This window comes from Stigmatopora argus, chromosome 4 (assembly GCF_051989625.1).
Source record: "Stigmatopora argus isolate UIUO_Sarg chromosome 4, RoL_Sarg_1.0, whole genome shotgun sequence".
Classification (NCBI taxonomy): domain Eukaryota; kingdom Metazoa; phylum Chordata; class Actinopteri; order Syngnathiformes; family Syngnathidae; genus Stigmatopora; species Stigmatopora argus.
Genome location: NC_135390.1, coordinates 11,308,907 through 11,331,245, shown reverse-complemented (window position 1 = coordinate 11,331,245; position 22,339 = coordinate 11,308,907). Strand labels below are relative to the sequence as shown.

Sequence of the window (22,339 nt, the reverse complement as noted above, 5' to 3'; positions counted from 1 at the left end):
CAATCATTATCACATGATGTGTGTAGAGGTCCCCAGGGGGGGTTGGAGGAGAAAAATGTTACGCTGTTGTTATGCCTCACCACTTTTTGTAAACAGGGCAAGCAGAAGAACCGAATACTTAGAGAAAACACAGATGGTGTTGATGCACCTCCGTTAAGAGAATACCTGACTGAAAATTCACTTCACATACCTGGGCAGCCATTTGTCAGCTTTGAGGTTTTTTTATCAATAAGAATGTTGGCATTATCGTACTTGCCATGTCGTTTAACCTACCATATGTATTAGAGTTGCATGGGATTGTTGCAGCACAAAAAAAAGCATATGGTAGTTTTCCAAAAAGGGAAATATATATATATATATATATATATATATATATATATATATATATATATATATATATATATATATATATATATATATATAAGATATGCCAACTTTTTCTACTTCTATTCATTGTATTTGGAGTTAAAACTGATTAACCAAATTATTTCAAGGTTCAATGGAAATTCAAAAAAATATATTTCCTGTATAACTTAATTTCCGGTTCTTTTGTCTCGTCTGAGGTTACACACCGGTATTGCATTCCTGCTTACCCTTTTGGAGGTTTTCCAACTTAATGCAATTAGTGCAAGTCATGAATTACTAATGAGGTTTTAACATGAGGCTCTTTGCAGGAGCAATGAATTATTGTCCAACTAAAGACAATAACCACAATAAGGCAGTTGAATGGTAACTGTTTGTTTTAATTCAGCATCTTATTCAGTGACAGGGCAAAAACTGGAACGTTATATTTCACACGATAGATTCTTTTGTAGCCTAGTCAAAAAGATCTTAAATCACAGAGTTTGTACATACATTATTCAAGTTCTGTTCATTACTGTCAGAATTTTCGGGGTCTCATGTTCTTAGAATTTGTGGCACAATAGGTAACGGGCTAACGAAATCGTAGTTCTGTTATCAAGGGTGTAATTATTGTCAGTTGATGAAACACTCCAAATTGTCCACTGGTGTGAATGAATGTGAGTGTGAATAATTTGTTTGTGTCCTGTGCCCAGCAAATAGCTGGCAGCCAGCTCAAGGTGTCCCCTGCTTCATGTTCGTAGTTATAGCGAGCACAGGCTCTGTCACCCTCACCCCTCTCCTCATGATAAGTGTACAGATAATACATAAATGTTTTGCAAGTCATTTAATTTAAGATATTGAGTGTACCTTGTCATTTTTGTTATGGGTGTAGCATTTCAGTCGCTGCACTCAGGCTCAGGTCATGCAATCATATATAAGGTAATGGCTGTTTTACTGCACAACTTAGTGCAATTAATTGTGCATACAATAACAAGACTATGGAATGCTGACTCAAGGTGAGCGGTTGTAAAATGGTTATAAAATTGAATGGTTTGCACCATGTCTCAGAATCATAATGTCTCATAAAAGCATGTGTACAATCACTTTGCACATTTAATGCTAACTATATTTAACGGCACACCTTTGGCAGACAAAGTGTGTTATTGGTACAACATTAGCGCTATCTGGTAGGGATTGAGACCAAGTTGAGAGCCATAATCTACAACTCCGCTTCTGCTTGTCAGCGTTAGGGCCCCGGAGCCTATCCCAGGTGACATCGGGCTCAAGGCGGAATACCCCCTGAACTAGCCATCCATCAGGCGTCGGGCACACACAGAGATGGGCAACCATTCACACTCACATTCACACCGCCACTGAGTGATCCATGCTGTCCGCACCGAAGTCAGGCAAATGAACCACTACATCAGCAGTGCCTGAATCTACAATGTTAGACATGTGTTACATATGGGTGCTCCACCAAACTCCCCATGACCTTGAACAGGACAGAATATGGATGACTGATTGAATGGATCTTTTTTTCTCTTTACTTGGCTCACCAGTGCTGCACTACATTTAATGTTTAAGCCCCTCCCATGCCATGTTTAAGATAGAGAAAATTGTCAAAATTCTTGTTCTAATTACTTTGTATCTTACTCTTTTAAAGTATGAGAATAGTAAGGACAAGTCATCTCTGTATATGTTGATTGCTGAAATGAAATTAGGAGCAAATAAATAGTTAAGCTTGGAAATCCACACATTTACCTAGAACAGATGAACAACTCCGAGAACAGCGCCTGTTTATGTAAGCCAAAGTATTGCAATCTGCGGCTGACAGGTGTCTCGTGGTTTCTCTTGTATCTGGTTCGAAAAAGGAATGTCATTGAATTTCAGAATTGGATTGTGCCTGAGCATAATAAGTTGGAGGTATGACCAACATGAAAACCAGAGAGCTGACAATAGATGGAAAGTAATGTTAATGTATAAAACATCACAATAGCCAACAGAATCATTCGGAATATCCTGAAGACCGGAGGAACTGAGAAAGAAATACCTCAGAGATACCATTACTGACATAACATACTCAAGTAGATAGTGTTGACAATGTTACAATCTACTACATAATTGGATTGGATTGGATTGGATAACTTTATTCATCCCGTATTCGGGAAATTTCGTTGTTCCAGTGGCAAGAGGGTGAGGATGCAGGAATAGCAAAGGCATTTTAGACATGAATAGATAGGTAATAAGTAGGTCAAGAAATAAATACATGAATAAATATATAATTAAATAAGCGTGTTGCTTAGCACATATATACATACATACATACACATAAATGTAGATGCATGCATACGGTAGGTCTTAACACACAGCCATTTTTTTGTTAAAGAGCCTGACAGCTGATGGGAGGAAGGATCTGCGGAAGCGCTCCTTCCTGCAATGAGGGTGCCGCAGTCTATTGCTAAAGGAGCTTCGGAGGGACTCCACAGACTCCTGCAGGGGGTGGGAGGTGCTGTCCATGATGGACATCATCCTGGTCAGCATCCTCCGCTCTCCCACTTCCTCCACAGAGTCCAAAGGACAGCCCAGAACAGAGCTGGCCCTCCTGACCAGCTTATTCAGCCTGTTCCTGTCCCTCTCCGTGCTCCCGCATCCCCAACAAAGCACTGCATAAAACACTGTAGATGCCACCACAGTGTCGTAGAAAGTTCTCCGCAGTGTCCTGCACACTCCAAAGGACCGTAGACTCCTCAGTAGGTAGAGGCGGCTCTGGCCCCTTTTGTACAGGGCATCTGTGTTTGTGGAGTAATTATGGTGTAACATAGCTTCTCCCTCAACTCAAAAGGTTTTTACTCAAAGACAAACAAATGAGTTGTTCCAAAAGAATATAGTACAATAAAGAAGGAAACCAAAATAAGCCAACACAAAACACCCATTTTATATTACCATAGAACCATTACAAACAACAATACACATCAAACCTTTATGTTCTATAAAGTTACAGTTTTGTTCATTGTGTCTGATCACATAGTTGTTTTCTACGTATTACTCGCGCTGCTTACAATTACGATCAATAAGCAGCTCTGGTAAAGAACCTGATTCTTGTAAACGTGTAGTTAAGCCAGCCTCCTGCTGCAGTACTCTAAAGAGGACGCAGCTTGGTGATAAATTACAAAGTTTTACGAAGGCAAATAAATGGAAATTAAGGAAAAAGAGCTGATCTTGGGTTTAGAAAAGCTATTATCTATGCATTAAAATGTCAACACGGAATTATGTACAACAGTCTTTGGTACTGGTCCTCATAAATTGCGAGGCTATTGTTGAGAATTAAATCCGCCTCAGTTCCTGTACCTGTACAGTATTTGAAGAACACTCACCTGCATAGCTAATGCTATTGCATGCATTGCATCAAAGAACCAGGAACATATTGCACCTCACAAGTATGGATTTTGTAATTATCTGACATATCGTAAGCTTGAAATATGGTACTTCATATAGTTAATACACAAAAAAACCTACTTAACTAGATGTCTAATTTATATAGTACGTTAAATATACACAAAAGCTGAATGTAATTTTATACATTTACTCTTGCCCTTTTTGCTGCATTGAAATTCTGAAATCATTCAAATGATGCAATTAGTTGCATTTAAAATTAAGAAAAGCAAGTACCAAATCCTAATTTATGTCCACTGCTAGATTTACAAACTTAACACATAGAAAGCAGGAAAATAACTGCTTCTGAGGTTGTGTGCGTCTGGAAGAATGGCAACTTTGAATATGGCCGCTGCATATTGATTACTTCAGAGGCATTGATAATTCATCAAGTAAGGTAAGAGGTTAAACGAGGGAGTGCGCAAAGAAAGCTAAGGGTACCAAGTTTCACTGGATGCTCACTTTGTTTTTTCTACTCTGATGCTCTTTCCACCGCACCCTTGCACACTGACACAAAAGCATACTAAATATGCTGCTTGATTTTACCTGAGGATATTTTTCCCCATGTATACAGTATAATGTTGTATTTAGAATGGAGTGCAGAATAGTAATAATACTAATAATTCAGTTAATAACATCAACAGAAGTTTTCTGGGATTTTACAATTTTCTGTAGCTATTCATGACTGAACTCTATTTCATTTCTGAGAATGTTTCTGTCAAAGTATTTGCTGCGTGACATCCCTGTTGCAATTTGTCTTTGAGGATGAGCATCAGCAAGAACTTACCTTGTTTTCCAATCCTTCCTTGCGGCAGAGCATGTAAAGCCTGACACAGCTGCCTGCCTCATTATTGACTTCATAACACAGTATTTTCACTACCTATCCACCTGACTGCTGTGACTCTTGCTCTAGGCTTTTTTCTCTAACACTGCTATAGTGGTGTCTGTTTTTTTTTATAAATAGATTGAAAGATCTAGAAACAAAAACAATAAAATGAGAGATGTATACATGTCGACACTTATGTGCCCCAGGTTGAAGTAATCAAACTCATGTTTATCAAATATACATAAGAGAATGCAAAATTTGAAGAATTATCATTGGCTTCTGCCAACCTATTAAAACGGCTGCTTCAAATTGATTCCATTTTTTTTGCCTTCTCTGCTCAGTTCAGTATTCGATTCCTTCAGATTTAATACAGCTTTTCTCCAAGATGAAGGAATGAACAAGTGTCACCCAGTTTGACTGTTCAAGTACAAACAACAAAACTTTGCTCCACACTTGCCAACGGAAATGCATCAACTACATTAGACGTTTGCCCTCAGATCATCATTTCAGCAGTTTTTTTTTCTTATGTGTGCCTTTGCAGCCAAGTTCTGTGGAGATCCTGGTGTACCTGCCAAAGGACATCGTGAAGGCCGGAGCTTTATTTTTAAGTCTGAGGTGACATTTAGCTGCAGCACCCCCTATGTGCTGGTCGGATCGACAACACGCAATTGCCAGGAGGACGGCACCTGGAGTGGATCTCAGCCCCGATGTATAGGTACTAAACACTGCTCCAACCGTGTAGATTACATATTATATTATATATTATCATTCCTGTCAACCTTGGCCAATTGTTCCCCTTGTTAATGATTGCATACAAACACAATGCAGCACATATTTATACTCATATAGGGCTCTTCAAAGTCTGAATTTAATTTGGCCCAAAGTGGATGGGGTGCCCAATCAGTCGGTGCGCCTTTTGTATGCACTAAATTCACGATTCTGTACATGTCGCTGACAGCTTGACTGTCTGAGTACACTGCTTGCTGACGCGGTATATTTATATAGTGAAAAGGGTGGAATTGACTGATGAGTGTGCGCATAATATGCTCATTAGCAATCGACGATGACGTTTTCATCTCCTTCCAGTGACCGAGCCGATCCGGATTAGAGCCGAAATGGGGAAGACGAAATCGGTTTTACAAAAAACATCCTTTTTAAAACATTTTTTCCCATACAAAAGTTGCTATATGGCGTACACAATTTGAAATGATCAAAACAATTATAAAATACGGGAAAAACAAATAAATTGACAGGTATGTATTATATTTAACTGCCCGTTGCTTTACCGGCTTGTTTTCATTCTTTAGCCAATTCACATTATCCCTAGAATAATATTTTTTAAAAATTTTCAGAGCCCACAAGGACCACATGTGAAAATCCAGGAGTGCCTGGACATGGGTTCATGAATTATACTACTGGCTTCAAGGTAAATGACTACATTCTAATTTAACAATCATTCTGCAGCAAGTACTTCTTGAGTTGTAAATATTGTTCAATTCAGTAAATGTTGTTTTTTTCAAGTTGGGAATTTATTCTATGGCGATCTGGTTTGTCTTTATGTTCTGGATAAAATATGCAGTAATGTAAAAGAAGCAATTGGCTTTACTTTGCATGCTTGTGTGTATTTAAAAATGTAATGATAGTGCATAGTCCCACAAAGAATATACTAGTATCATGACCCTGCCATTGGCTTATCGTTCGTCGTGGCATCTTTTCAGTCAGTGCATTTCAATTCAATTTCATTCTTGTTGCTTTTCAATGTCACTTTAAAGATAAGTGAAAATGGTTTCTTTTCTTTCCAGCGTGCAGCAGAAAATCTGATAAGACACAGATCTTGTACTGAAACCAAGAGTAGCTTAGCTTTGTTGAGAACAAAAAATGGAAAAAGCCATTCCAAAGTGGTATCACGATCTGCGACACCCATGACACATAATCATTAAAGAAAAAAACAAACTGTTTCGGATCATTTAGTTTTCTGTGTGTTTGTTTCCAGGTGATCACCTAGTTTTCTGTGTGTTTGTTTCCAGGTGATCACCTAGCTTTCTCTGTGTTTGATTCCAGGAGATCACTTAGTTTTCTATGTGTTTGCTTCCAGGTGGGCAGCAGAGTGGACTTCCAGTGTCAACAAGGACACATACTGCAGGGCTCTACCACTAGACTGTGTTTACCAGATCTCACCTGGACAGGCACTCAGCCTACCTGCATCCGTAAGTAATTGTATTTGTGCTTCACGCTCCTCAAAGCCAATGTTTGCACATTTTATAACAGGTCCGAAAATGGCCTGACAATGTTCCATCACTTTGGATTAAAGCTGGGGTTGTAGTACGTCTTTTGTTTCCATGACTACTAGGGGTAGTGCAAGGGCATGTGACAACGCAAACAGCTTCTCACTGCTGCCAACTGAATGAATTTCTTGCTTTGTTTCAAATTCGTCTAGTGACTATTGGGGGGGGGAAAGGGAACTTTATGTGGAATTTTTTTGAGTTTTGTTCAATGGCTAGAAAATTGTCAGCCCGCAGCATTCAGTCTGCAAATGAATTGCATTGGTGCAAGTCATTTTACCATTTTATTTAAGTACTGTCACTCATTAACTTGTTGCCATGAAAATTACAGGCTCAATCTCGTGCCCTTCTCACATAGTGAGAAATGCAATTTCGATGGTTCTGCTTGAACAATTTTCTGAATTCTGATCACTACCCTGACAGGCGAAGCTAGGCCGACCACTTATCGATTATGTGATGTAATTCATTTATTGCTTAGACAGCCATTTCAGCCAGAGACTCTATGATCAAAAAGGTTTTACTACACTCACTTTTTGATTATGCACATGCAATTAAAGGTGTTTGGCATTAAGGGGTTCATCCTGATGAGTAGTCTTCTTCAATTAATTCTCCCATTTGATATTTTAACACAATCCCAATCTCATTTTAACTACTGTGGTACATCACCTTTCTTTTAATCACGTTCAATACATTTCTAGGTGGAATTATTTCCCATTCTTCTTGATGTACAACTTCACTTGCTCAAGAGTTCAGAGCTGCATTATCATATTTTTGCTTCATTTATTGGTGGCAGCATGTTGCCACAGTGGCTCCAGAGTGCTAGAAAACATGAAGAGAAATCATTCTTGTGGAAGAAATAACTGTCAGCATGTCTGGTACTGTGTTGCATTTGCAAACTTTATTCTACCCCTGGCCACATCCAACGCTCTGTCGAAGGCTGGTCATCACAGTGCTCGTAAATAAATGATCTATTTATACAATTAAATATGCGTGCGCGCATTTGGGCAAGCATTCATGAGCTAAAACTTGTGTCTTTAGGTCTTCAGTGTTGACTTGGATTTTGTAAAATGAGACTGGCGATAATGCCTTTAAAGGCAATTGGCAGGCCTAGGGGTTTTGCCGTAATAATATGCATATCAACATTTTCAGAGAATATTACCAATATATAATATTTTACAGATCATTAGTATTGTATCCTTCTTCATCACTGTAATGGCATGGCATATGCTTGAATCCTTTTACACGTAACACTGCCATTGTATTGGCGCCTCCTGAAATTGTCGGACAAGCGATCCACTTGTCATTCAGAATCAAAAGCCTCTGAAAGGTGTTTCAATTTTCTCACTTCCTGTGTTGAGAAGCTACACTTTCTTTGCCAGGTTTGTCTTTATCTGCTACAGCAGACGCTCAGCAGGAGCAGCTTTCCGGCTCTCATCCATCACCTGTAGTGTCTTGGAAAAATAAATATTGATTTTCATCTGCCCTCATCCTGTCTTTGTTACAAGCCTAAATGAAGAATAGAAAGGATGAATACTATAGAAATGGTCAATGTAGCTATTTGTTATCGGCGTACACAGTATATACGGTGCTTTCGAAAACTAGACAATTTAAACAAAGGCCTTCCCTATCGTCAAAGTACCTTTAGCTTACGTTATGTAAAACAATGTTCATGAATATTTCACCTTTTCTTTTTAGTTTCTTGATTTATTGGGTTTTAGTAAAAATATGATATTTGGCAATTAGCAACACTAATATTAGCAGGGATTCTTCCATTTTTTAAAGTGGTTGATCCTTTTATTGTTTGTGTTACCTGGGCTGCTGTATTCCTCTTGGGTGCCATAAATGGAAGTCAGATTGATGACCCAAATACCTGACTCAGACGACACCATTTCAGCCCCATTTTAGCCCGGCAGACTCATCGTGGAGCATTGTAGACTGTTTTGGCAGATATTTGGAGGTGGAGAGTGGGGGGAATCACGACGCCTCATGTAGTAGCCTGACAAGTCCACTGAATGCCGATTTGCCATATTGAACACTTCATGACCAAATCGCAGGAAATCTGGCGGGCCGGAATTTCTGCTTGCCATGCATGCCCTGCTTTTTGCTGTTAAACCTAAACTGTAAATGTCACATTCATTTTTTTCTTCCTGTATTATTTAGAGATGAGCACACAGCTACAGTTAGAATAATGATAATATATGTACTTAAAACATATGCTGTTTTTTAATGGTTTTGCCCCATTACATTGATCCCACACCATCATAAATCCGCTAGATTACCTTTCTGTTTGATTAAAACCTTTTTGTCCATGGAGTCATTTAAATGGATTCAATAGTTACGCTGGCCTAGAGGGAAAATGTTTTATCAATAATTTTGACTAAAGCAAAGGAGTCAAGTCTAGTGCAACATCAATTAACTGATCATGTTGTTTGGAGTGAGTAATCTCCAATGGGTAAAACAAGTATTGAATGCGTCAACTGTTTTCTCATTAGTTATTTCCAATGATGCATTTCAAATTAAATTTATAACAGACATTGGTATTAACTCAAATAATCTTCACATGAAATAACAATAATGTTTGAGTCCATAAATAATGATTATCTTGAATTAAGTCCAATACATTTAAACACACGGAGACTCATTTATTGCTTAGTAGAAAAGCCGTTGGTTGCAATGTTCACTTCCAGTGACTTCTGATATATTTTAACTCATCGTTCACAATGCTCGGATGTAATTTTTGCCCATTCATCCAGACATATTGTCTTTAAATCCTGAATATTTTCGGTGTCCTTTGCAGAACCCTTTTTTGTTTTTGTTTGAATTAAGGTTAGGAAATTGACTGCCCAATTCCAACAGTTCAGTTATATATTTTTTTTCTTAAACTATTTGAGAGTTAACTTTGCCATGTGCTTCGGATTGTTGTCGTACTAAAAGGTCCAGCCATGTCTCATCTCCATCCTGGCGGAAGGACGCAAGTTGATATTTTCCGATACATTTCTCTATTCCTGGTTCCTTCAATTACATGAAGTTTGCCAATATCAGAAGCTGAAAAACAATCCCGTGCCATGAAGCTTCCCCCTTACATCTGTTTGTTGAGTGATCTGGAGTATCATTTGTCCTCCAAACATGGTGTGCAGTACGATATCAGAAAAGTTCAATATTGGTCTCTCAGTATTCTACAGGCTAGTCAAGATTCTGTTTCACAAAACTAAAAACAAGCTTCATCATGATTTTTTGAGGGATAGAGGTGTGTGTGTGTGTGTGTGTACATACAAAAAAAGAGTAATTTTCTTTAAAAGTCTAACTTCAAAAAGTTACAATGCATCCGCTGAAAAAATGAACTTGGCTCCTAATGAGAGTTTTTTACTAGAGTTTTGTGAGTGTGTCATCACAGTTGATGTTCTAGGAACTCTTTAAGTACCCGGGACATGTCCCAACAGTTTGTCATTGTAATGCTTTACTCAGACAGTCAAGGGGTGGGGGCAGTTACTAAATTATTTACTTTCATCGTAGCTTTCATCTTAGCATGTCTGCATGCCTGATGTAAGACTAATACTTCTTCTTATGACATGTACCCACCAGTTGGTTGGGGGTGACTTGGATGGGCCAGGTTGACTGCTGTAGGTTCTGGGCCGCAGACAGTGCTCCATTGGCTTTGGCCACGGGCACTCAAATTTCCATTCTCTGTGTTCAACCTGTTGAAAAGGACAGGTTGTTCAAAAAATAAAAAATAAAAGCTCTGTTTGCTTTGTCTACGGTCCACTTAGGCTTTGACAGATTAAAATCAGGAATATCTTCCGCTTTGTTTTTAAATCCTTATTGCTCCTAGCCTCTAACAATCTATAGAATAGGTTAGGTGATTTAGTTTTGCTACTATCTCCCAGTGAGTATTGTCAAAGGGCACTCTTCATTTCATCCTCATAGTCATTGGGCTTCTTAGCAAGGTTCAATTCTGAAGCCATTCACAGCTTTATTCTCATTAGGGCACCATCAAACACCAATTTGCCAATGTGACTCTCTCGCAGCTGTTTCTCATTTGGCCGCTGGCATATACACTGTAGGTTTTTTCTCATGATTTCAAAGATATTTACCCTTTTTTTACCAAATATTTCATGCCTCTGAGGTCCAATTCACAATATTTTTGTCCTTTAATAAAATGAGTTCAAGTCTTACACTAGTTCCTGTTGATGCTCTAAGAATACATATACTGTAAGCATTTGCCTCCTGTTGTTAATGGCTGAATTTCCAGTAGTAGTAAATGTATGCTTACATCCCCGGACAGATTACAAAGTAAAATTAAATTCTACCGATAAAGTCAAGATCCAGCTGCATTCGAGTTACGTTCAATCTGTAGTCTGGAGTTCATTATTAAGCAGTGCTTATGGAAGACTAAATTTGTATCTGGGAAGAAATTAAACATTTTCACTTATCAATATGCAATTTTATCAATAGCTTCAAGGGCTTAATTAAATACAGAAATGTTTGTGCTTCTCTTTCTTGCAATTTTTACATAAGCTTCCTCCAAGTACTCCTCTTTCAGTACTGCCTAGCTCCTAATTATTCACCACTTAATGCGTGTATTCTTCCCCATTTGTTTTAATGTATCACAGGGTTTGTGTGTGTATTTATTGCCCTCTCTTTGCTCTCCAGCTCATTCGTGCAAGCAGCCACGCAGTCCAGCCAACTCCGATGTGACAGGTCTAGACCTGGCCTCCTACGGTTACACCCTTGTGTACACCTGTCAGCCAGGATTCTTCCTTTCCGGAGGTTCAGAGCATCGCTTCTGCCGTTCTGATGGCAGCTGGACTGGCAAGGTGCCTGTGTGCAGAGGTAAATAGCTGTAGTAGCGTGCAAGGGCAAATGAAGAACATGAAACAGAAAGTATATACATTCAATATCAATACTTTCCTGATAATATTGTTACTGCCATAAATATTCCGAATATTTTCAATTGTTTTAAGACAAGGCAGCTCGGTGGTCGAATGGTTACTGCATTGGCCTCACAGTTCTGAGATCTAGTGTTCAATTGACATTGGCCTCAAAGTTCCGAAATCTTGGGTTCAATCCCAGTTTTGGACCTTCCTGTGTGGAGTTTGCAATTCCTTCCCTGGTCCACGTGGGCCTTCTCCGGGTACTCCAGTTTCCTCACACCCCAAAAACATGCAGCCTTGGCTAGTTGAACACTCTAAAATGTCCCTAGGTGCGAGTGTGAGCATGAATACTTGTTGGTCTCAGTGTCCCCTCCAATTGGCTGGCCACCAATTCTGGGTGTCACACGCCTGATGCCCACAGTTGGCTGTTGGCTGTTGGCTGTGATAGGGTCCAGCACCCCCTGTGAGGCCACAGGTGTGAAAGAACCCTTAGTTATGGGTATAAAAATTCAACATTTGGATTCTCTGTAAATAGTCTAGATTAGTAATATTGTGTCATAGCAGAGCCAAGTCAAAAAGAGAAATGTTTTGGGTAAACAGCTTTACTTGTGCTTCCCCCTTTCAATCTGTGATTCCTTGTTGCAATGAATCACTGCATCTTTGTGATATATTTCTGTTCTTCTACAGCTGGATCCAAATCACAGGAAAAAACTGTCAAATTAATACCAGGGACACCAAGACCTAAAATACATAGTAAGTTCTAAATTATACTACTTTTTTAATTTATTTTTTTAAATGTGTTTCTCCTACCACTTTATATTTAGTCCCTATTAAATTGTTGGTTTAATTTTTGTGTCCTGCAGACAAAACTACAACCCCATTCTAAACGTTCGGATTATGTCAGGCATATTTTTTGGTTATCTTTGGTGCACATTTGTATTGTGGGTGTATGTCGGAAGTTTGTATGATTAATTTTCATAATATCAAAATCACAAGTGTCTCTTAAAGAGGAAAATCATTTCTATGCCCATAATACATTAGCGGCAAACAAAACTGAAATGAGCTTGGAGCACTGCGAGTGTCGCTGCCCCTGCATCAGTTCCATTATGCATGTGCAAATAAGAATATATGGAGTATACTTCCTCCATTAACCATGAAAATGCTAATCTTCAGATGTTGCACTTATCTCAAATTAGCACTCAGCCAATGTTTTTAATAAATTATTTATATATATTTTACTTTTCTTCAAAACCGTTTTCTGCTAATTGCTCTACATCACTAATCCTGCTGAATTCTCATGGGAACTCATAAAATGATTATACTCAGGAATCCACTACACAGTGGTTTAGTAATTATGGGTTGATATAAGCAATTAATTAGAATTCCAAGTGTAGGAGTGCTATACACCTGCTTTTTACAAATGAAAAGAACTTTTTACAAATGAAATGCAAAGGCAACAATAAGCTTTACAAAGACTTTTTTTTTTGCTACTTGGGTATTAAGCCTCCATTCCTTTTCACCTACTGGCCCATACTCACATTGGTCTATATTCACTTATGCTTCAGCTGTTTGCATGTGCCCTTATTAGAAGTGGTTGTAGTAGCCAAAGATTTCATTCAATTTTAGTACCGTTGAAAATGAGTAGTCGATATAACATTCCATTAATAATTTTGTAAGTGGTAACTCCTGATTAATTTGTTTTAAATGAACCATATAAAACCATTAGAAATGATACAAAAAGAAATACATTTGTAATTTCTAATTTCAAATATTTGTATTATTTTATTTCCCCCAAAATCACAAATTAAAATAAGAAGAAATATTATTCTTCTAGAAAAAGTGTGAGTTGAACTTCCTTTAGTTTCACCCGGGAAAAGCACTATATGGAATGTCATTTCTTATAGTGTAAAAAGTAAATGATGATTGAATGTGAACAGAATGTTTTTGACTGTGAGCCACATAAATTCTTTTTCTGTCATTTTGAAATCTTTGGCTTTCATGTATGTCTCTTAATTATAGCATTCCAAGCCCATCAATGCTTTAACTACAATACAAAGAGGCATCTTATTTGTCCAAAATGTGCATGGGAGCGCAATTGCGCATCCAATAGGTTCCACGGAATATCTAAAGTTAAATTTCCGTTTATTTTTAAGATCCTGGAAAGGGACATCGAGAAAAAAATAACTTTTCTAACAATCTGGGTTGAAAGTGGACCTGAGCTTTTGTCGCTTTTGAATGAACATAAATACTGTATGAGCATGAGTGCTATGTCGAGCCCAGTATCTATCGCCTCTGTATTAAAACCCCTGTCCCTTCCAAAAATGTTCAGTCATTGATGGCCTGAGAAAAATAGGATAACGGTATTTCTAAGGCGGTGTTCCCCGGACTAGACAAAACTGACAGTTAAAAATCATTAAGACCTCATCTTCATAAAACCTCACGCACACTGAGTAACAATCTAGGGACTGTTTTAAGACGTAGGCGTCATTTTACATATTTGGATATTAAAGTATAAGTAGATATTTTTTCAAATATTGTACTTGCATTCCAAATAGTAGTTTGGCGATAATCAATCCCCACCACTTGGAATAACACAGTTAGGAAACCCATGAATTCTTAATGCCATTTTGTGGTGTACACACCATTCAGTCATTTTACTTTTGGGACGAAAAAAAACCCCTATCTTGATAAATGCTATACTGACAATTTGATGAATAGGAATGCCAATGGTTGGTAAGCTAAGAAGTCAGAAAAGACTTTGCAACTAAACCTTTGAGGGAAATGACATCACAGATTTTTGTGCCAAGAGCCAAATGTAAACTTTTTGTGGCAAGAAAAGTGTACACAACTCCTCAAAAAGGGAACAGAGCATTCCCACTTGTCAAACAAGATAGACTTTGTGTCTAATCCTACTGACTACTCTACATCTATAACGCAGTGGTGAGGGGAAAGTACGCTTGTATCCATATTTTTAGACTTGCTAAAGGAAGCTCTCAAGTTCTTGCTCAGTTTTGTTTTTCTTCTTGGTGAGGACACTGATTAAAATTACTACTCCTGCATTATTTGTGAGCTACATTCTGTAGTGTATATGCGTCAATCTTGGGCCTAATTTTAGATTTTTCAGGACTAAATAGAGTTTCACAAAATGCTATTTTTTTATTAGTCTCTGTGAGTTCTGTGCTTAACCAAGTCTTGGTTCTGGAAATATTTGGTCATGAACACAAGAGTGCCTTATGTTGCGTGGACCCACCCGCAGTGCACTGAGCATTTGACAAAAAAAGCCACTGGTCTAAGAGCCAACAGCTTTGCTCAGTTCGTTGCGCACAACACACAACAGAGACACTTTAAGGACCATGAATGGTTTACTACGCTTGCAAACCAAAAAGCTACCTAGCTAGCAAGCCAGCGGACCAGCCGCAGGGTCGTCTAATTCATCACTTGAGAAAATTGAGTGTTTATTTACACACTCTGCTTTGAGCCTGTAGCCCACCCAGTAGCCTTTTAAGCTCTTGGCCTACTGTTTGAACATAGTTGTCTGCAAGCCGATGTCACGTTCACAGCATCTCAGGGATGGGAGGAGGGCTTCATTTTTGGTCTTAATTTATGAAGTTTACACACTGATTTTTTTTTTTACGAAAATGGTTACTGCCCCTAGCCAAAGGTATCAGAGTTTATCAATATTCTATATTTTGAGTAAAAATGTATTCCCAATGAATTTATGCTAAATTAAACTAAACAAATTGATCAAGGAAAGGTGAATACATGAAATCAGTACGTATTTGTTGTTGTTCTCATTATAATTCGCAGTTAATTGGACAACTTAATGCAAACATTTTTACAGATAAATGCATTGTAATGTCAATCGTGTTTATGTTTTCTTTGGTGGTTTCTGTCAAAATGAATTTGTCTCTTTTCCATAAGTTCCCGAGGATGTCTTTGCTCCAGATTTTCTTTGGAAAGGCTCCTATGATTACAAGGGACAGAAACGTCCGATGACGATGACAGTCTCAACCTTTAATACCACAACGGGCAAAGTGAATGTAACTTTAAACGACAGTAACATGGAGTTTCTGCTCTCGGGTGAGCCATCTATAAATCATCTTTTATTGCTGTCCTCCTCTATCCTTCCCTCACTACATTTATGTGTCACTTCCATTTATTTTGGGGGTCCCTGGTGTCAATCAGTCAATCACCAAATGAGCTCATGCATGAGAGTGGAAATTACTTATTGACTTTAAAGACGGATGTATTAGTTCGCATGGAATGACTGACAAACTGCTCACTCAAGTGTTCACCCATCTCCTCCTCTTCTCGACTGTTTTCTGATTTTTCCTTGCCTTTTCATGCCTTGTTCACAGAGGCATGCAAATGTCTCTCTAGCCAGCAGCATTAAAGCTTTTATATTGGCCATTCGTTTGGCATGTGGCCACGAGGTACCCCTCAGGATGAATTTCTTTTTGAGCTCATGGTTGAAGTGGTTTGATTTTACGGTATATGTAGAGTGTCATATTTACCTCGCAACTCATTTTTCTTCGCCTTGGTGGCTCTGAATTTTTCATGCTCATTACAAGATGCCAGCAGCTTACATGTAACATTTTATAAATGCAACTTCTAATTTACATTGATCTTCTCACATCGGGTATTTTCTTTGTCAGGGGTGTACAAGCACCAGGAGGTGAGGTTGACACTTCTGCTATACCACATGAGAGTGTTGGCCCACAGCTCCTTGAGTCGGATTACGGAGGAGACGTGGTCAATGGATGGATTTGTAAGTCTAAGCACAAACTGGGAATTGCTCACCAGTTTATTCTAAAAATAGCCTGGGATGCTGACTATTAAATACATCTCTGGATTATGGACATAGAGGCTGAATGAAGAGCACAGCCCTGAGGCACCTTTGAGCAAGGCACCTAACTATGTGTGCTGGAAAGATACCATCTACCTCTCTTTGCCTCAAAAATCATGTCTACTGTGAGAATGCAGCTGTCAGAATTTTGGAGTTATTTGTGAAAAATGGAAAGGAGGATGTTCTTAACTATTACATTCCTCCTCATTTCTTTTGTTCTGGCAAGACTATTATTTTGGACAAATGTGGCTGGATTTACACTTGCCAATGACTATATTTTTCTAATCCTATTTACAGAAACAGAAGAACAGCTGCTTGTGTAGAAACAATGACCACAAAGTAGTGAATCCTTTCTCAATTGTCTTTTTTTTATTTGCATACATTTACTTTCTCTCCCACTGACAATTTACTGACTAAGCTCAGTCCATCACTAAGGAAGTGTCCCTTATTTCTGCTTAACAGTTTTGCTGAAGTTTTTCTTTAAAATAAGTTAAAGCAAACATTACATTTATTTATAGTCTGTTGTTTGGCCCCAAGCACTCCAAAAATAGGTGTTACTTTGAATGCTTTATAAAAGGATGTGTTAACTGTACTAAATACAGGACATTTAGTGTTTGATGTGTTGGGTGCTGCAGAAGTAACATTGTCTAAGCTGCCAAGAAAAATCCCAATTTTACACATTCAGTTAAAACAAGTTCTGTTTTCCCCCTTCTCTAGGTCTCAGCTGAGCCTGAGGGCAGCAGCTTTGTGTACCAAGGCTTTATACAGGGTAAAGACTATGGACAGTTTGGACTACAGAGACTTGGTATGCCTAAGCAAATATGTGGGAGAATTACTGTCTACACATACCGCAATAGCTGCTTTTCATTTTGCAAATCCACTTCAGCGTGAAAGGTGAATGAGTGGTTAGCACATCCACCCCTCAGTTCTGAGATCCGTTTGCTTGTTCTTTCCGTGCCTGAGGAGGTTTTCCCCTAGGCATTCAAGTCCCCCAAAGGAAGGGGTAGGCTGATTGAACGCACCAAATTGTCCCTTGCTGTGCGAGTGTGTACGAAGGAATATCTGAATGTGTCCTGCGATAGGCTGGCAAGAGATTCAGGATGTCCTGCTTACTCCTCATAGTAACGAAGCTTGGATAGGCTCCAGCACCCTTGTAAACCCCTTGAGAAGCGGCACAGAAGATGAATGAATGAACATCAGCATGACACGCTCAATTCATCTGACAAATAGTGACCAAATATTGAGATGAAATCAGATTTTCCCATGACCTTAAGAAAAAATATTAAAACTGTCGGCTTCCCCTTCTCGTACATTAGTCTGATGAATGCATTATCTCACATTGATAGTTTTAATTTTCCGTGTGTCATGAAAGCTTGAATCTTGATTGACAGAATAATTAAACAATATGGTATAAGACTGCACAGCATATTTCTTACATTAGTACCATTATGATCACCATCTATTGTAGTTGTTTCAAATGTAAGGTTATAAGAAACCTGAAACTGCAGAGTAGACTTCTGCATCACTACTAAATACAATCACAATGAGAGGCATTTGTCACACATTGTCAGTTAAAACAAGGCAAATCTTAAATTCAGTTTTGGGGGGAGCGGAGACGGCTCTCATATTGGACCTAATTAGACTGTGCAGGTGGACTTAATGAAGTGTCTGATGAGTGTATAAAAACATTTTATTCCTCATTATTCATTTAAATATCATAATCTCTTTCCATCCTGTCTTTTCCTTCCTAATCAGTGAGCTAAAAGGACATTATCTTCCTCCATGTCATTGTCCTTCATTTCTTAATGCGGTGCATTTGCTGTTTTCATCATCTCATGATTGTGTTCTGCACGATTATCACAGTCACAGTGATCATTATCTGTACGCTCATTACAGTTTTCATCTTTATCAGATGCATGCTGTTTGTCGTCGTCGCCATCGCCACTGCCAGTGGACTGAATGTATTTTTTTTCCAGTTTCATTGCTATTTCTGTGTTATGTGCCATGTGACCCATATTTTCATTAATAAGGGTTCATTACAACGAAAATATTTTTGACCACATAAAAATGAACAAAGGTGACATGGCGGACAAGTGGTTAGCACGCCCGCCTCACAGTTCTTAGCTGTAGGGTTCAATCTAGGAATGTGTGAGTTGAGTGCATGAATCGTTATGTTTTCTTGTGCCCTGCAATTGGCTGGCAACCAATTCCAAGATTTCCCGTGCCTACTGTTAACTAGGATGAGCTCTAGCATCCCTGGGACCCTCGTGAGGCTGCTTCAACTATATTTTCAATTTTTTTCCTTCTTTTTATTATTGCCATGATATTTCTTTGCAGCATGCAGCATTTTCTTCTATCTGAGTTTTTTTGCTTGTCTTTTTTCCAGGTTTGAATTTAAGAGAGAATATCACTCTTCCTGACCCTGAGACCAACACGTCCAACAACAGAAGCTCTGTTGCTGTCGCAATCCTGGTGCCTTTCTTTGCGCTCATCTTGGCCGGTCTCGGTTTTTACATCTACAAGCAGAGGTATACATCTCATCCATTTTAATGAAATGCTAACCACATAAGAGCTAAGTGTATTTAAAACTCATCTCATCTCATTTTCTCAACCGCTTTATCCTCATTAGGGTCACGGGGGGTGCTGGAGCCTATCCCAGCTGACTCCGGGCCAGAGGCGGGGGACACCCTGAATCGGTGTCCAGCCGATCGCAGGGCAGTATTTAAAACTTTTGAATATATTAGACTCTCTATGCAGTGGAAAATTGTTCACGTATGCTATTTTTTCTTTTATGTAGCCTTTTTTTCCAGTCATGATGTTAGTTAGAAGTGAAAGGGGCACTGCTCTTTTAAGCAAGAATTACCAGTGAGGCTAATGTACTTCAGCTCTCCATGGAAACCTAATGGACACATGTTTATTGGTTCGGAAGAAGGCAGGATAATTGGGATGCTCTCTTTTCAACTAATTGGGATGCCTTTCCTTTGTCCACAGAAAAACGGACAAAGCGCAGTACACAGGATGTTCTGTTCACGAAAACAACAACGGACAAGCCACATTTGAGAACCCCATGTACAACACCAATACAAAAGCTGCCGAGGGTAAAGTCGTCCGCTTTGACCCCAATCTCAACACCATCTGTACCATGGTTTGATGCCTGCAGCTTCCCGCTGAAAGACTACTACTTTGTTTGCTGAAAATGAATATATATTGACATATTTAGACCTTTTCCAGGCGATGCCAAACAAAGTCAAGAGAGCTGCTCAGAAACACAAAGCACACGGTCACCAACACTGAGATTCCTTGCCATTTGCAGTGTAAACACAAAAGGTAAGAAATTGAAATGAGGATGAAGAGGTGCCTCGTTGCCTTCTTATTGGTTGGTGAAGTAAAAAACAAACAAAAAAAGAAATAAGAAATGGGGCTTTCTGCACTCTGTGAGTGTTGTTTTAATAGCCTTTGGTCCAATAGTGCTATGCTCTTTAGGGTTATTTTCTCACAATGCCAATGAGAAATGTTTCATTTTGATTCTCATGTTCACATTGAGACAAGTTTTATGTGAGTTCCAACTGCTTGCTTTTGTTTGCAACCTCAGCACTGCATTGATTAATTGATTTAAAAGAAAACAAAAACAAAAAAAGAAGCTTGTTCTTTCCTAATAAAGTGAGTTAACTTACTAAGTTATACGACCAGTGCACCAATTTAATTGGTCGCTGTATCAACTGACAAACTATTTGGCCTGGATTTAATTATTGAAGTGCAGTGCCATCTTTCCAGTTCCAATGGGAAAGCTTTTACTTTACAGTATCCTCAAACAACAAATTATTTTGTTTAATTACTGAGGCGCAGTCCCATCTTTCCAATTCCAATGGGAAAGCTTTTACTTTTACTGTACAGTTTTCACAGACAACTTTTTTTTTTATTACAACTCCCTTGTGTACCATTAATTTGTTTAACCTCAGACTTTTTTTATGCGAGTGTTCACATAAATGTATGAGTTCAGTCTTTTTTGTGCATTGGTCATAATATCTATACTTAAATATTCCAAAGTCATTTCTTTTCATGTTCTATGTGGATCATAGCTATCTGCTTCATTTTGTTACCAATAACCCTATTGTAAGTAAATGAAATCCTTTTGAAAATAGGCACAGATCAATATTCTCAAAGTAGAAAATCTTTGCATAATTTTTACAGGGTTTATTAAGTGTCATGTTTAATAATTAGTGCAGCAATGACAACCAGGTTTTGGGATTTAATCCATGATGAAAGGCAAGAATGCAAAATGTCAACACATCATTCAAGGTTTAGTCGATCTGTTATTTCATCTTTTATTTTTCTTACTTCCACGTCTTCATCGTGACGTGGAAGTAAATGAACGATCTTTGTTTTTGTTTTTTTCCAAACAGGGACTTCTACTGCATACACATTGTACCCAGCCAAATCATATAAAGTCACACACACACACACACATCCCTCCACATTTGTTGATCCTTCCTGTAGCAAACACATCATACATTTTCTGTTTTAGTAGTTTTTGTTTTCAAATTTCCCGCCCCACTCATCACATTACCTCATTAATTAAACGCTCAATTACTTCTGTGACTTTGTGGTCTTCATAGGCATAATTTCAAAAGCTTGACAAGTGCAAGGCCTTGAACTAATTCATTAATGCCCACTGACACAGAGTCATCTGCTGCTGCCAATAAATGTACAATAAACATGAACAAAGAATAATCGCACAAACATGAGCTGCCATCAATATTAGATTTTCCACCTGTCTGATTCCTTCTACAATCCATCATTGCAGTGCCTTGAATACTGTATGGGCATATGTTGTTAAAGGAGGCATAACACTGACTGCATTAGAAATCATACACTGTATTATGTGTTGGAGAAAAAAAAATGCCGAAAGGAAGCCCGCTTGCGAGTGCGCGTGGTCATACGTAGTTTCATTTTTCTCACCTGTGCATGCCAGCTCAGAGGTGATCTCATTGATCTTATTGAACTTTGGACCTCTATCATTGCTCTTACACTTTGTACATTTATACAGTTTTGATAGTAGATGGAATTCTTTGGTGAGATGTCTTGTGTTATCAATGTGTAATATATTTTGCGACGCGCATATTTCTAATGGATGGTCATTTAAAAAGATGCATCTGGTACAAAGCAGATAAGTTCCGATCAGTGATAACCTTCAAACATTATCGTACTCTTCAGAAATGGTATATATGAATATGTACATATGCCGAAATTTTGTAAAGAGATCTATTTTTATTCAAATAAAACATTTGTAAGTTATTGAAAATGTTGTGTAAAATTCACATGTACATGTCATGTAAGATTACAGAATCTTTTGTATATTTTTTCTTTAAGAGCAATGTATAAACCGTTAATTTAAATATAAAATAGAAAATGAGGTTCAGTGTTGCGACTTTCTTTTCTCATTACAGACATGTCTTTGTGATCAATGCAACTCTCCACTTTGTTCCACTTATTGCAATGCAAGCACTGCAATAGAACTAAGTGTTTTATTCTTCAGCTACCGTTGCCCGTTTTTCTTTTCTTTTATGACTTTTCCATTTGCTGACCGTTGCTCAGTTCAGCACTGATGTTATCACTATCCAAGGCACCCTCCACATACAGTTGTCTGTAACGACATTGTGTACCAATGATTCTTGTTAACAATAGCGCTGGTGCTCAGCACATATTTTGCCACCCATTAAAGCATTCGATGGTAACATGA

General features: G+C 38.4%; 1 protein-coding gene across 3 annotated transcripts in view; it reads left to right on the top strand.

Moving 5' to 3' along the window:
* LOC144072859 (CUB and sushi domain-containing protein 3-like) overlaps positions 1 to 22,339 on the top strand; it is a 155,966-nt gene extending 133,627 nt beyond the window's left edge. For all 3 annotated transcript variants that reach the window (XM_077598220.1, XM_077598219.1, XM_077598218.1), the window contains 10 exons: positions 5,142 to 5,315; positions 5,953 to 6,026; positions 6,696 to 6,807; positions 11,533 to 11,712; positions 12,441 to 12,506; positions 15,675 to 15,833; positions 16,409 to 16,521; positions 17,317 to 17,404; positions 18,986 to 19,127; positions 19,591 to 22,339. In XM_077598220.1, the coding sequence (XP_077454346.1) occupies positions 5,142 to 5,315; positions 5,953 to 6,026; positions 6,696 to 6,807; positions 11,533 to 11,712; positions 12,441 to 12,506; positions 15,675 to 15,833; positions 16,409 to 16,521; positions 17,317 to 17,404; positions 18,986 to 19,127; positions 19,591 to 19,750 (1,268 nt within the window). In that variant the 3' untranslated portion in view covers positions 19,751 to 22,339. The remainder of the gene's footprint in view (positions 1 to 5,141; positions 5,316 to 5,952; positions 6,027 to 6,695; positions 6,808 to 11,532; positions 11,713 to 12,440; positions 12,507 to 15,674; positions 15,834 to 16,408; positions 16,522 to 17,316; positions 17,405 to 18,985; positions 19,128 to 19,590) is intronic.